This window comes from Cicer arietinum, chromosome 6, assembly GCF_000331145.2.
Source record: "Cicer arietinum cultivar CDC Frontier isolate Library 1 chromosome 6, Cicar.CDCFrontier_v2.0, whole genome shotgun sequence".
In the NCBI taxonomy this organism is placed as follows: domain Eukaryota; kingdom Viridiplantae; phylum Streptophyta; class Magnoliopsida; order Fabales; family Fabaceae; genus Cicer; species Cicer arietinum.
The window spans coordinates 545,820-561,122 of record NC_021165.2 but is presented as its reverse complement, the minus strand read 5'-3'; the positions used below and the strand labels follow the sequence as shown (position 1 = coordinate 561,122).

At 25.2% G+C, this 15,303-nt stretch overlaps 1 protein-coding gene across 1 annotated transcript; it reads right to left on the bottom strand.

The window, feature by feature from the left end:
* Positions 1 to 6,328: 6,328 nt before the first annotated feature.
* LOC101500240 (nudix hydrolase 18, mitochondrial-like) lies at positions 6,329 to 8,314 on the bottom strand. The gene is made up of 5 exons (XM_004503067.4): positions 8,093 to 8,314; positions 7,676 to 7,787; positions 7,445 to 7,528; positions 7,037 to 7,165; positions 6,329 to 6,905 (listed from the first exon to the last, which is right to left on the bottom strand). The coding sequence occupies exons 1-5, from the start codon at positions 8,188 to 8,190 to the stop codon at positions 6,756 to 6,758; spliced, it is 573 nt and encodes a 190-aa protein (XP_004503124.1). The 5' UTR covers positions 8,191 to 8,314; the 3' UTR covers positions 6,329 to 6,755.
* Positions 8,315 to 15,303: the final 6,989 nt, after the last annotated feature.

Sequence of the window (15,303 nt, the reverse complement as noted above, 5' to 3'; positions counted from 1 at the left end):
AAAACTTTAGCCTACTAGGACATTATTAATCTAATATATAAAGATTAATTGTAAAGTAAACCTTGTACACTCACAAAGGAAAAGGCTTTCAACACTTTTCTCTGTTACTCAAACAATTACCTTTTTCTTTCGAGTGAAGACACAATACAACTGTGACATCGCACTACACACCAACCAATATAATCAAGATCTTTAATCTCATATCCTTGGTTTAATTACCTACCACACCCCATTCTCGTTGCATCAGCTAAATAGTCTTTATATACCAAATAGAATTTAACATCGACTTGGCTATGAATTGCATGAGCTATACATTTGTTTTTTCATTGAGAAAAGTAGTGGGCCTTAAATAATGCTTTTTGATCAGAAAACTATAGGAAAGTCTTCACGAGAATATTAAAAGCTTTTAGTTGAGGGAAAATCACAAAGGATTTTTACCCCTGCAATTGCCACCCTTTACATTGTAATTCCCATACAAAATGGTCCCCCCCATGAGATATCCTTTAACTGTCCATTGCAATTAATATAGAAGCACAAAATAGGTCCCCGTATTAATTTGTGCAAGTGTAACATTTTAAGTGTAACATTTTAGTTATGTAAAATATGACTTTTTTAATCAATAATGATGATTAACTATTTCCAAAGTTATAGAAGTTTAATAAAATATTTAGTTCTATTTAAGCCGAGGTCACATTTATTTTTTGAAGTTAGATTAGATGCAGTCAAGTGTCGTTGCGGTCAGGTTCAAGCGTCAGTGTAGTTAGCACCTCATAATTGTCTGATCTTGATCAGATGATTTATATCTTCTTTTTTTCTACTTAGACGGTACAAAATCTAAAGCCATTTTTTTTTATTAAATATAAAATTTCAAAATTAAAATCTGACCTTTTTAATATCGATCAAACAGTTTGACACTTGTGTAGTCACCGACTTCACCTGCACCGAAGTTTGATCCTAAAGTTTCTCCATCAAGGCCTTAATTATCAAAGGAAAATGAAAATTCAGTTACAATATTTCTTAAAATGAGTAAACCCCAATTTTAGTCCATAAAAATATAAGACACTAATATTTTGGAGCTTAACTCAGCAAAAAAAACTCAAACAGTCTTTGAATCATCAAGATATATGTCAATTTAACCTATAAAATTATAACAGTCGTGAAATATTTTGACAATAAATTATATTTTTTATGGAGTTTTATGATAATAAGTTATATGTTCTAAAGACTATTTTGAAGATTTGAGTATTAATTTGAATTTTTTATTGAATCAGAGACCAAAATAACAAAGTCCTATATTTTTAGAACTTAAATAATGATTTATCCTTTTTAAAATAGATAAAGCATAGTTATAAATATTAGTTATTAAAAATATGTAATGTTGACTTAATGACTAAGGTACAAGAATTAAAAAGTAGAATAAAGAAAGGAAGTTAAATTCATCTCCATCAAAATACTAACTATATAAACAATATTAAAGATTAAAATTGGTTGTTGCCAAAAAGTATTAGAAAAAATACCCTTGAATTAATGATACGCAAATTAATGTACATTATTGAAATCTTCGGCAAATTCTTTATTGAGGCTGAAACTGAATCATTGTAGGCCATATCAAGAAGAAAAAAAATAGTCTTCCAATCAAATATTCGTGGATACTCTGTTTTTGTTATTATTATATTATAAATGAAATTGATAATTTTTTTAGTCTAAATAAAATGATAAAGATATATAACTGTAATATTCTAATTTGAATCCATAATATATATTTATTATTATTATAATGATACTTATCAATTGAACTAAACTTTACAAATAAAATTGATGATTTTTTATAATATTATCTGAATTCATTTATTGTTGTAATTAAATACAATTTATGATTTTTTAAACTTTTATTATGATTATATATTGTTAATTGAACAATTTAACTTTTTTAAATAAAATAAATCACAATTCATTTTCTTTTATTGATTTACCCGTATTTTAATTTTTTTGTAAATATTATATTTATACCCGTACGTATATTCAATAGCAGTATTGTCCCCGTATTTATTCGTTATAGACTTATGCATTCTATTTCTACTCTATTTAATATAGATTAAATTGTCCTAAATTTATAGCCGATCAAAGCAACCAATCAAGTTATTTTGAATTATCTAAACACCTAAAAGTTTAAAATGATGAGTAAATTTTTGTCAGTTTCATGTGTAATATATATATATATATATATATATATATATATATATATATATATATATTGCTTTGATAATTTTTATTTGGGGAAAAATCAATTTCTACATTTCCGTTTTATAAAAGATCAGTTATAGATCCAATAACTTTGATTAAATTAGTGAGATTGGATGGATGTATTCACAATGGACTTTGGTTTTATTCTCTTGTGGTGTATTTGTTTGTGAGAGAAAGGGAAAAAAGATAAAGAGATACAAGAGAATATAAAACTAGAGAAATAGATTTGATAGATTAATTGACATAAGAGAATAAGAGAAAAAGAAATGTTGATTGTTTTTAAAAGCACTAGAATGTCCTTATTTTTTTAAAAAAAACATCCCATTATTGTGTTTGAATTCAATAAATTAATTTATTGTTATGTTAACTAATTTAAATGTGTATTCATTTACTTAATTTAATTAATTTAATTATTAAATTAAATAATCATCAACTTAAAACGATTTAAAATAATCAATTTAATTATTATTTTAGTTATTAGTTTAATTAAAATACAGGAGAAGAGCCTTTTATTTTTTTATGTATTGAAAGTACTGGTAGTATATGCGATATTGAATATTTTATAAACTACAATTTTGAATTCTTGAATCAATATTATTTGCAGCAATAGGTTAAAATGTTTTTATCAAATTTAATGTGATTGAACATAAACAAGAGAGAAGAATATATATAACTGGAAATAAAACTTTCTCTTATCTACTGTACTCTTCTTATTTGTTTCTATGGTGCACTAAATAGAAGAACTGTCCTCTTTCTTTCATCCATTTTTCTTTCTTTTGTATCTCTTTCCAAACAAGTAGATTATTACAATGTGTTTGGTTTGAAAGAGAAGTTATAGAGAAAAAATAGATAAAAGTATAAGAAGAAAAAAATAACCGAGAAATACATTAAATTTAATATATTGATTGATATAAAAGAAAAATAAATGAAATGAAATAAAGAGATATATTTTTCTCTCTTTATTTGTTTAATTAGATAAAAAAAAATAAGAAGAGAGAAACGTTGTGATTATTTAAATGATAACAATATACTTGAACTAAAAAAACCAATATTTTCATTTTGCTGTGAAAATAAATTTAAATTATAATAAATCAAATAACTAATTAATTATTGCAAAAAAAGTAATTAATTAATTAACTAAATATTTATTTTAAATTTAATTTATTAGTTGAGATAATAATATATTAATAATTTAGTTGATGTTATTCTAATTAAGTTGTTGGTTTTCATTTACCCTGAATAAAAATAAAGTTTTCGCTTGCCATCCCAAATCCGTTCTCTAAATTTAAGAAAATCAATTTCCCTTATTCTATTTCGATGATGCTACTACAATGTGCATAAGACATAAAAAAAATAAAGACCAACATATAGGACCAGAGCTTCTGGATGAAGATGGAAATTGTGTTAAAGCAAGTGCAAGAAGAAAGAAGCGTAAATGTTGGTCTTTGAGCAAGTATAATCGACAAGTAAAAAATGGAAGAGTATTTATTGCCCTTTTCTTCTCATTTGACTAGAGAAATGAAAAAGTTCTGGAGTCCCACCTAATTTATGTCTCTCTTACATGTAGAGATTTATAAAGATTATTACAAAGTTTAACATTTTTTATCTTATATATATTTTGTGGTGGTTAAATTGATCATGTCAAAGATTATATATAATCGATATCTGCTAACAAGAACAAATATTTTTTTAAAGATTGTTTACGTTAAACATCGTAAATCTTGCATTAAAGATTGGTAATTAATTTGGTTGATTAAATTTTGATTAAGTAACTTTTTATTGATTTTCTGAATTTATATATTACTGACATATTTTTAACTTTCTTATTGATATGAAAGTGTAGATAGGGAATGTCCTAACCCGTCATCAATATAATTGTACTATTCATATTATTTGAATGAAATATATTATTTTGTAAAAAACAAAAAATTTATGCTGCTTTGTCTGATCTCTTATCTACCGCGAGACCATATATTGTCCTACGGTCGTATGCACTATGAAATGTAGGCGAGCCCAAAACTATCTATGGGCCCAAAATATATTAAAATTAGGAAAAATTTCCCCTGTACCCCCATTTTTATACATATACCCCCATAATTTTTTGAAAATGACAATTATGCCCTTATTAATTCAATTTTTTTTTTTTTTTTTTTTTTTCAGGAACTACCAAAATGATTTCCGGTACACACCTTATTTCCGGAAAACTTTTTTCAAGTTTTCCGGTACAGAAAGTTGTTACCGGAAAACTTTAAAAAAGATTTCTGATACAGAAGTGAAAAATTGTACTACCGGAAAAACTTCATTCCAAAGATTTCCGGTACAGAAGGTGTTTCCAGAAAACTTTCTCAAAAAGATTTCCGGTACACACCATTTTTTTTATTTTTTTTTTTAATTTTATTACTTTTATAAATGATAATACATTAGTCAATAATTAACGCATGATAAATATTAATTAACACACATAAATATACCATAAATAATTAATAATTAATACAACATTCAATAATTAATACGCTATTAATATACCATAATAATTCATAATTAATACACCATAATTAATAATTAATACTCCTTCCTTAACAAGATTTACAAATTAGTTAAAATCAAATAAATACTAATATAATAAAAAAAATAAAATAAAAAAATTATTTTAAAAAATATTTTAAAAAAAAATCAAACAACTACCGGAAAACATGTGGATGAAGTTTTTCGGTGGTTTTCGGAAATGTTACGTTGAAGTTTTTCGGAAATGATGTTGTGTACCGGAAAACTCTTTTCAAGTTTTGCGGAAATGATGTTCTGTACCGGAAAACTTTTTTCAAGTTTTCTGGAATGAAAGTTGTGTACTGGAAAACTTGAAAGAAGTTTTCTGGAATTTTTTTTTTTTGCTTGTTATTTCTTTCTGGAAATGTTAAATGAAGAAATTAAAAAAAAATATTTATATATATATGAGGGTATTTTAGTATTTTTCCTTTATTTTTGGGGGTATAGGGATAAATGAGTGGGTACAAGGGAAAATTTTCTTTTTTCAACTCACATTGCTCGCCCAATAAAATTAAGTGATTCAAATGGATCCACCCGACTGTTGATTTGGGTAAGGGTTGCTATTTACACCTTCACTTTTTCTAATACACCCGTCTAATATATATATATATTTTTAGAATAAAGGTGATGTATTCACAATGTAAAGTTGTTTTATACTATAATCTAATTATAACTCGCAACAACATTAAGTAGTCAAACTCTTCTAAATTAAAAGTGAGTTCTACAATACACCGCCTTTATTATTTTTAAAAATAAGATATATATTTATGTTTTTTATTTTTGTTAAACTAATACCATTTAAATTACTATATTAATCATAAACAAAAACATCATCATTAATATCTACTTCTAAAAAGAAACATCTATAAACGCTGAAATTTTACATTTTTTTTAAAATAGTCTATAATTGATACGGTCCACTTTATAATTTGTCAAAATTAAAATGTGTCTAGCTAGTTGGCTTTTGAGATATGTCTAAGAGTTTCTTTGATATTCCTCCACACATTGGCAAACCTAAAGTGGGTGTGAGTGTTTCCCCAACTCAATAGACTACTTTTCCGTAGGGTATTATTAGTTCTGATGGTGAAAGATCATTCTCTATTTATTAGGCTCACAAATTAGTTGCCAACTTGCCAAATCTTAATGCTCATCTTATTTTCAACTCTATGCTAGATAAAATTTAAAACACTTAGTGATTTTTCTCTCATTATTACCCTCTCAAAATCAAGTGTTTATACACTTAAATAGAGTCAAGTTGATTTGATCAAATATAATAGCAACTAAGGTGGATTTTAGACTTTTAGTTGCAAATACGAGTAGCCAAAAAGATTAATTAACATACTTTAAAAAAAGGTACAATTGATATTAATGGTGACATGTGTATAACTTTTGGAAAGAACAAATAACAATTCCTCAAACTGTTCTTAAAATTTCTTTTAATGAAGGCTCAACATTTTTTATTGATATTAAACAAAACTTCATTTCGAGTATAGGCAAGTGAACTTATAATCCACAAACAATAATCAGATCACAAAGTAAATTAAGGTGGAACAATCAAATATTCATATCACCCCTTTGCTCTGGCTCCTCATTACATTAGAACAAATCTATTGCTCAAAAAAGCAAAGCAATATGTTTGTTGCCCCCAAGAAGTTTTGCAATAAAGAAGAAGTGAATTCCCAAAAATACATTTAATATTTATTTCCACAATTGAAATTTGACCCTCTCATTATAAGATGAGTAGGTCATGATCAAATTGGCTCTCTCTTTCTCTTTTCATAAAAATAATAATAATATTTGAGGGAATTGCAAACTTCTAAGTGAGATCTACAATCTACTATTATTTAAATTTTATATTATTTATATACTATGATCTTCATTTGGCTCAATTCATTGGATCCTACTACTCTTCTTCTCCTCAACTTGAAGAAACACAAAAAAAAAATTGAGCTCTACCCTCCACGAAATTACACTATTAACAAGTCAGATTTGGCATCTCCAATGCAATTTAGAGGACATATAACTTGTTTTTGACCATAGAGACGATTTACAAGTCTATCCAAAGCCTCTTTCATCCACCAGTGTTGACAAACATCTCTTGCCTCTTTTATATTCATCTATAAAACCACAAAATGGAATATTTCAATCAAATTTCATGACCCTTTTGAGAAAATAACAACCCCTTCAAATCATAATGCTTCAATATTAATATTTAATTTGTTTATAATTTTTTGACAGCTTCACTTACCCATTTTCTTTGACGCAAATTTTGCTCAGGCCAAAATTCCAATTGCTCTTGAACAAGTAGAGGGAACATATAGCCATCATATAATGTATCATGTGTTTTACTTTTGAAGCTCCATTTACCCAATTTACCCTGCACCAATAAATTATAGTAGGATTTGTTAATTAAGCCTTCAAATTAACGAAATTTCAAAATTATCTCTAAAATAAAAAATTTCCCCAATCTCAATAGCAATAGTCCCTCCAAGACAAGACAATTTTAGTCGCTAAATTGACGACCAAAAAGACTAATATTTTATTGTTGATTTATGAGCTAAATTGTCCAATCCTTACAATTTTAAGATCAAGTTGATGAGTTAATTATTTTTTTCTCTCTTTGTGTACACAACAAATTCTTGAGAAAATTTCTCACCTCAACAATGCCTCTTACACCAGCTTCCTCTATAGTTTCCCTCAAAGCTGCTTCCTTTTGAGATTCATCTATTTCCCAACCTCCCTGATTTTTTAGTCAACCATACAATTTATAAATAACAAAATAGAGGAAAATAAATCAAAATAAAAAAAATAATAATAATAATAATAATAATAATTATTATTATTATTATTATTATTATTATTATTAATCAATGACTATTATCTATACCTTTGGAAATAGCATCCCTTTGCCTTTTTGAGAACTTATAACAAGAACCTCCAATTCATCTGAAATATCCAAGGTATTTTTCTCCCCAATCTTAAATCTATATGGTATGCATCTGCATAAGCATAATTGCAAGCACAAAATTAGTTAAAAAAAATAACTATTAGTACCCATTGAGGTGAAATTCAATAGAGAAGCAATGCAATTTTCATTTTTAGTCCAAATTAGAAACTCATAATAACACATCAACCAAACCAACCACTTTCATAACTGTTTTATTTAATTTGCCTCAAAATCAAAACCAACCCCACCATGAAAAGGCACAATTTTTTTATACCAAACAAACTCTAAAACAATTTTTAATGAAAACCCAATTACGAAAAATTGAAGAAATAGAAAAGGGTATAAGAAGAAACGAACCCCACAACTTGGCGACGACCTTTTTTATAACGCTGCAATTCTCTACCAGTACGAGAAACCAATACTACAACATTTTCTTGAGAAACCAAAGCAACCATTTCTAAGGAATAATGAAACAGAAGCTTAAGGTACAGAGACAACAACAAGAACAAACGAATAAGAGTTCTGTTGAGTGGATAGCATAACGGGAAGCGAGGAAGGGGACCCCTATTAATATTGCTAACTGGTTGGAGAGAGAAAGGCTCTACTTTAATAGGAGAGAGAAACTCCTTATAATAATTCATTCCTTTTATTATTTTACATGTTAGATATATCAATATTATATATATGTATAATATACGTTGCATTAAAACTGATTTAAATATTAATAATTAAAATATATAATTACAAAATAAAAAATTAATAAACATTGGAAAATTTTATTTAATAAAAAATTAAAATAATAAAATAAAATAAAACATTGGAAATTGTGCTAATCAAACCATTTAAAAAAAAAGTTAACATAGTATACCTAACTATTATTTTAATTGGTTGTTGTCAAAAAATTTCTGAAGCATCATAGAATTTATCATATTTTTTCAATTTGTTTGGGAGTTAACAATTTCTTTTAAGACTAAATCACCAATGTTAATACTGTTAAAAATATGCTAAGATGGAGATCATATTTGACATCTCTTTTTACTCCATCCTTATATTCCTTATTATTTTTTAAAATTATACATGTCTACTTATCTGCTTTTTTTGTATTTTAATTTTTTTTCTCTTTTTATATATCATTCTTTTTTATTACCTAACTTAAAATTGAATTATAAAAAATAAAATTACATAAAAAATAAAATTATAACCAAAAAATTAAATTTGAAATTAATAATCTCTTTACAAATGTAGTAGATAAAATTTAATTATTTCATTTGACAAAATAGTTTAAATTTAAATGAAGATAAAATAGATTTATCCATAATTATTATATAAATATATATATATATATATATATAATAATTAAATTAAAAGTGAAATCAAAATTGAGAAAAAGGAGTGACCTTGACATGAGACCCACTTGGAAGAGGATATTGCGTTACCCCTAAAGACACGTGTGAATGACGTGTCATGTTACTTCTTATTATGTGGCTGTCAATATCCTTTTGGTACTTTATTTTGTTTGTGTTTCAATTCAAGCTCGGAACTTTTTTTTGTTTCAAAAGTTTGAAAGTGTTAAACCTAACAACTTAACTATTTATTTATTTTAAAAATATTTTTAAAATTTTAAAATTTGCAAAAATTATATCGAGTAATAATAGTACAATTCCAATTTATTAAAATAAAAAAACATAAAATTTATGAACAATCTCACAAAATTCAAGTTTATAATATAAATCAGCATAATGCAGCTAAAAAAAGAAACTGTAATATTAAGATGAAAAAACTTAAATATACGTGTGAAAATTACTTATTTAATTAAAAAGATAAAATAAAGAGTTTTGAGAAGAAAAAAATGACTTTAAATCATTTTTCCTCAATAGATAAAGAGCCAATAAGAAGGAGAAAAAGATAATTCAACTTTACTCGAATTTTAATATATCCAAATTTTAATATAGATTATGATTTATTTAAATTTTAATATTCAAATTTAAATATTTATTTATACATCAATTTTAAAAAATAATTAAAATTTTAACAATGTCATATATCAGCTTTTAAACATACATGTTAATAGTCATTGTTATGATTGAGATAGAATGACTTAAATATCACATGTTTAATTAAAATATATATATTGAATCAAAATAAATTAAGTCACAATTTTATTCATAAAGATGAGGAGGATCATAAATTATTACTTTGAAAAAATATTATCAATCGTCGTCAAAATTTTTAATAATTTTAAAGTATCAATCTACAGTTAATTACTTATAAAAGTTGTACATCGAATAACTTATTTTTTAGATATATTTGATTAAGTTGAATTAAAGTTCCTAAAACTTAATTTCACTAGTAATTTGATATTATTGCACTGAATATTTTATGTGACGACATGACTTCTTCGAAACCATAATCTTTATTTTGCGATATGTTAATTTTAGTAGCATGTTTGTTATTTCATCTAAAAAAATAATGAAAGATTATTTTATCTCTAAATCTCAAACCGAGTAAAAGCCATAGGATTTATTAAATTTTATGTTACGTTGAATATTTTAAAAAAGTTGAATAAAATATTATCGTTCATCAAGTAAACATTTAAAATATTCAATGTTATAACCTTTAACGTTTAAAGTGTCTCATTTAATCGCATAAAGTAAATTATTGATTTTAAAAATGTAAATTTTAATTATTTTACACTAATGTGCTTAATTAATGTTGAACAATCGAACACAGACTTGAAACATCTTTAACCAACTTTATTTACCATTCATTCGCACTTGGAGTTATAATAGTCCATTCCTTCTAGAAATCAAAATATTAAGGAAAAATTTTCCTTATACCCACTCATTTATCTCTATACCCCCAAAATAACAAGCAAAATACTCTATATATATAAATATTTTTTTTTTATTTCTTCATTTAACATTTCCGGAACAGAAATAACAAACAAAAAAAAAAATTCCGGAAAACTTCTTTCAAGTTTTCCGGTACAGAACATCATTTCCGGAAAACTTGAAAAAAGTTTTCCGGTACAGAACATCATTTCCGGAAAACTTCAATGTAACATTTTCGGAAACCACCGAAAAACTTCATCCACATGTTTTCCGGTAGTTGTTTGATTTTTTTTAAAAATATTTTTTAAAATAATTTTTTTGTTTTATTTTTTTATTATATTAGTATTTATTTTATTTTAACTAATTTGTAGATCTTGTTATGGAAAGGAGTATTAATTATTAATTATGAATTATTATGGTATATTAATAGTGTATTAATTATTGAATGGTGTATTAATTATTAATGGTATATTTATGGGTGTTAATTAATATTTATGATGCGTTAATTATTGACTAATGTATTATCATTTATAAAAATAATAAAATTAAAAAAAAAATTAAAAAAATGGTGTGTACTTTGAGAAAGTTTTCTGGAAACACTACCGGAAATCTTTGGAATGAAGTTTTCCGGTAGTACAATTTTTCACTCACTTCTGTACCGGAAATCTTTTTTAAAGTTTTCCGGTAACAACTTTCTGTACCGGAAAACTTGAAAAAAATTTTCCGGAAATAAGGTGTATACCGGAAATCTTTTTTGTAGTTTCGAAAAAGATGAAATTATAAAAAAAAAAAAAAAAAGTTTTTGAATTAATAAGGGCATAATTGTTATTTTCAAAAAATTATGGGGTATAGGTATAAAAATGGGGGTACAGAGCAAATTTTTCAAGATTAAGACTAAAAACATATATAAAAACACACATCTCCTTTAGCGTGTGTATAAACCATTATTTAAAAGTAAAGCAAAATTGATATTGGATTATTTTTGGACTACATTTTTTTTCAATTTTTACCTGTTAATTTTGCAGCAACACCAAATATACTGGTGGACTCTCTTCATTAATTGTTTGGTTAATAGTTGTTTCGGTCTCTTAAATATATAGACAGTTAAATTTTTATTTATAAATTTTTATTTATTTTATTCTATCATTGTAATTTTAAATTTCTTTATTTACAATCATTGATGATATCTATCAATCTAAAAATAATAACACAATATTCGAGTAAAAATAATAATAATAATTACGTGGCATTTGAGTCAATATTATTTTATAAAATAATTAGTGAAATAAATTATTAAATAAATAAAAACTTTATAAAAAAATGAAAAGAAAAAACTGTGATAATTAGAAACTTTTTTAAAAAAATGAAAAGTAAAACATAAAGAATTCTAGGTTTGGGATTTAGAAAAAAACTAGGGATTATGAAGATTGATTAGGAAAAGGAAAGGAAATACGACAATTTTTTTTCTTCTGATTTTTTATAAAAAAAATTAATTAATTTAATAATTATGGACATTTTTATTTAATTTTTTAACGTGATTTACATATACAAATTAAGATTCTATGTTATAAAAAAACAATGACTCAAAATATTACGTCATCATTTTATAATTTTTATAATTGATAGATGTCATTAACAACTAAAAATGAAAGAAATATTTGAAGAAATGGAGAGGTCTAAATCATAGTTCATATTCAAGTTCTTTTAAGTGCAAAGTGACAATTAAAATTACTCACATCGTGAATGCAATATTAGTGTTAATTGGCTAACCAATAACAATATTTCACAATGTTTGTTTAATTTTCATGTTTTAGAGTTTCCTTCTAATGAGCTTCAAGAATTCTTTTTTTATTATAGTTGCAAAACTTGCATGTCGAAGAATCTTTGTATAATTTAGGTGTTTTCTATTTTTCTCTTGAAATTTTACCATCTTTTTTCAAAAACAAAAAACTCACTCTTTACAATTTATCCATATAATCCCTCAAAGTGTAATCTAGTGGTCTAATTATATTGAGCAAATAGATACAAGAGGTCTATGATTCAATAGTTGACATTAACATTTTTCCTCTCTCTAACATATATTAACCATTAACACTCGCTAATAAAAATATCATACTACTCTTTGATCTCTCGAAGGGAGGACCATATAGACTAGTGCCATATCAAAATTGAAGTTCATTTGCTTTTGTAATTATAAATGTCAAACCTAGCTAATAATGTGAATATACTTAAAAACTCTAACAAATGTCAAACCAATTCTAGTGTGAAAAGTAACTAGAACTCTAACTTCATTTCGAGATGGTCTAGAAGAACATTAGTCTTTGGAATATCAAGAAATTTGTTGAGCAAAGTTGGAAAAAGAGACATTAGACAAAGTTTCTCATGAGAAAGTAATTTATAAAAAGACTTAGCTAAATATACTTTTTGTAAGTAAAGAAATTGTTTATTATTATGATCTATTGAGATTCGGTTGATTGTGGTTTTGATTTGTAATAAAAACTTAGTTGAAATTACAAGTAATATAATTGAAACAAAATACCCATCAATATTTAAATGAAAAAATATCAATCTTTTCAAATTTAACAAGGGATCTGAAGTTTGAATTTAAATCTAAAATTTATAAAAAAAAGTTAATACTCTTAATAATATCATCCAACTTAAGATATGAAATATCAAATTTAAAGTAATATAATATCATAAGTTATCTCAAGTACAAACAATAGGTAAAGTAAGGTCAGTCTAAAGGTCATTCAATGATAGAGTTCGGTGACATATATAAAGGTTTAAGGAAGATTTTAAGATAATTTTTTTTAAAATTCGTAATAGTATTTTAGTAAAATTACTTTAAAAATTTTCAAAACTTATTTTTAGACGTTTAAGAATAATCAATCAGTTTAATATTTAAGGTTAAATATATTTTTAATCTCTTTAAATTTTTAACTTTTCAATTTTAGTTAATGTAAAATAAAAATAAATTTTTTAATTTCTATAAAATTATGGTGTATGGAGTTTTAATCCTTGTTGTTAAGTGAATGTATATTTTTAAATTGAATGTTTTTAATATATTTACAACAATATAAAAAAAAATTCCACAAAAAATGAGCTAGAAATTTGGTTTCTAAGTCTATATTATTGTTACTCTTACCTTGAATTTTTTATATTTCAAAAATTCATATTTAATTTATCTGATCTTAAAAAATTCTAAGTTTTTTATTTATAATATATTAAAACTAAAAAACAATTTTTTATTTTAGCATACACTAAAACTGATAATTACATAATTAAAATTGAAACATTAAAATATTACAGAAATTAAAAATATATTTAATTTAACCTGAATATTTATTGAGAACATTTTAATTTTTGAGAGGCATAAGGCAGAGGGTCCCGTAAAGAGGAAAATGACTGAGTAGGACCACTCGATCACATGGAGTTGCGGTTGAAGATGCTGCACATCATTGACATGTAATGCTTTATTTTGTATAGAAGGTGCAATTATTTGATTTTATGTATTATGTGTGAACAAGTCTCCTATAGTTGACATTTAATCCAAATCTAGAATATGCATATATAGTACTGTGTCTTGTCTTCCCCAACATCCAATTTAATCTTTTCTTATAAAATTAATTTCTCCATCATTCTACTTATGGATAGAGTGTATGCTCCTCTACCAATAAAATCAGCAACAACAACAAAAAATCTCAACATCTCAACATCTCTGATTTTATTTATCTCCTTCAAATTGAATACATACCTATACTTTTTCTGGTATATAACTTTCATTAATTTTTTATTTAAGTGATATAATAATAAATATACATAGCTATAGCTATATCATATACCTATTAGTTTCTACGTTATTTTCTTGTGCATAGCATAAGTCATTGAACTTTTAAAAAATAATAACTAATCTTAATTATTGAAAAATGACCAATCACATTAGGGTTGGTATGGGTTGATTTATTGAATTTAATACGACAATAATTAAAGTGAATTTAACGTTCCCCACTCCTGCCTTAACGTTCCCACGGCTTAAAGTGAAAGAAAAAAAAAAAAAGAACAAAAGGAACGTCTTCCATTCAAAAAACGTTGTGCGATATAGCAAAAATAGTTTAAGATAGAAAAGGAAGGAATTCAAGAAGGAGTTGATAATTCATCTCAGTGTAGTGCAATTGGAGCAAAAAGACTGCTGCGGGAGAATTTAATCACGACACTCATATCGGTAAGGGCATCACTCCAATTATATATTTATACGTATGATTGTATTTATTTTGGAATGTATGATTGCATTTATTTTGGAATGTGTGATTGTAATTACTTTAGAATTGTGAGATTGAATATATACTATGCTGAATTGCTTTTATCAAAATTTAGAAAATAAATATGGTGTGACATGTTATATTCATGGTTATGTTGAACATATTAAAAGTATGAAAAATAAATATTATGTGATATGTTGTTATAATGGTTGTGTTGAACATATTCAAAGTGTAAGGAATACAAATAATGTGATACGTTGTTATAATGGTTGTATTGAACATTTTCAAGGTGTGAATGATAAATGTTATACGTGAAATGCCATTAATAAGTTAGCATCACATTATATTGATGATTTATTAAAGTGTCTACATTCATGCATTCATATTCATGCATTCATTCATAATTGGTGGTGGTGCGTCCATGATTGGTTGGAGCCCACATATCCTTGCGGGGATTTAGAGTTAGTGGTGTTGCTTG

Excerpts from the sequence above, each read along its gene's own strand:
- LOC101500240 (XM_004503067.4), bottom strand. The coding sequence starts at position 8,190 with ATGGTTGCTTTGGTTTCTCAAGAAAATGTTGTAGTATTGGTTTCTCGT. Across the intron at positions 7,788-8,092 it reads GGTCGTCGCCAAGTTGTGGG|ATGCATACCATATAGATTTA; the intron begins GTTCGTTTCTTC and ends ATGCTTATGCAG. Across the intron at positions 7,166-7,444 it reads GTGTAAGAGGCATTGTTGAG|GGTAAATTGGGTAAATGGAG; the intron begins GTGAGAAATTTT and ends TTATTGGTGCAG.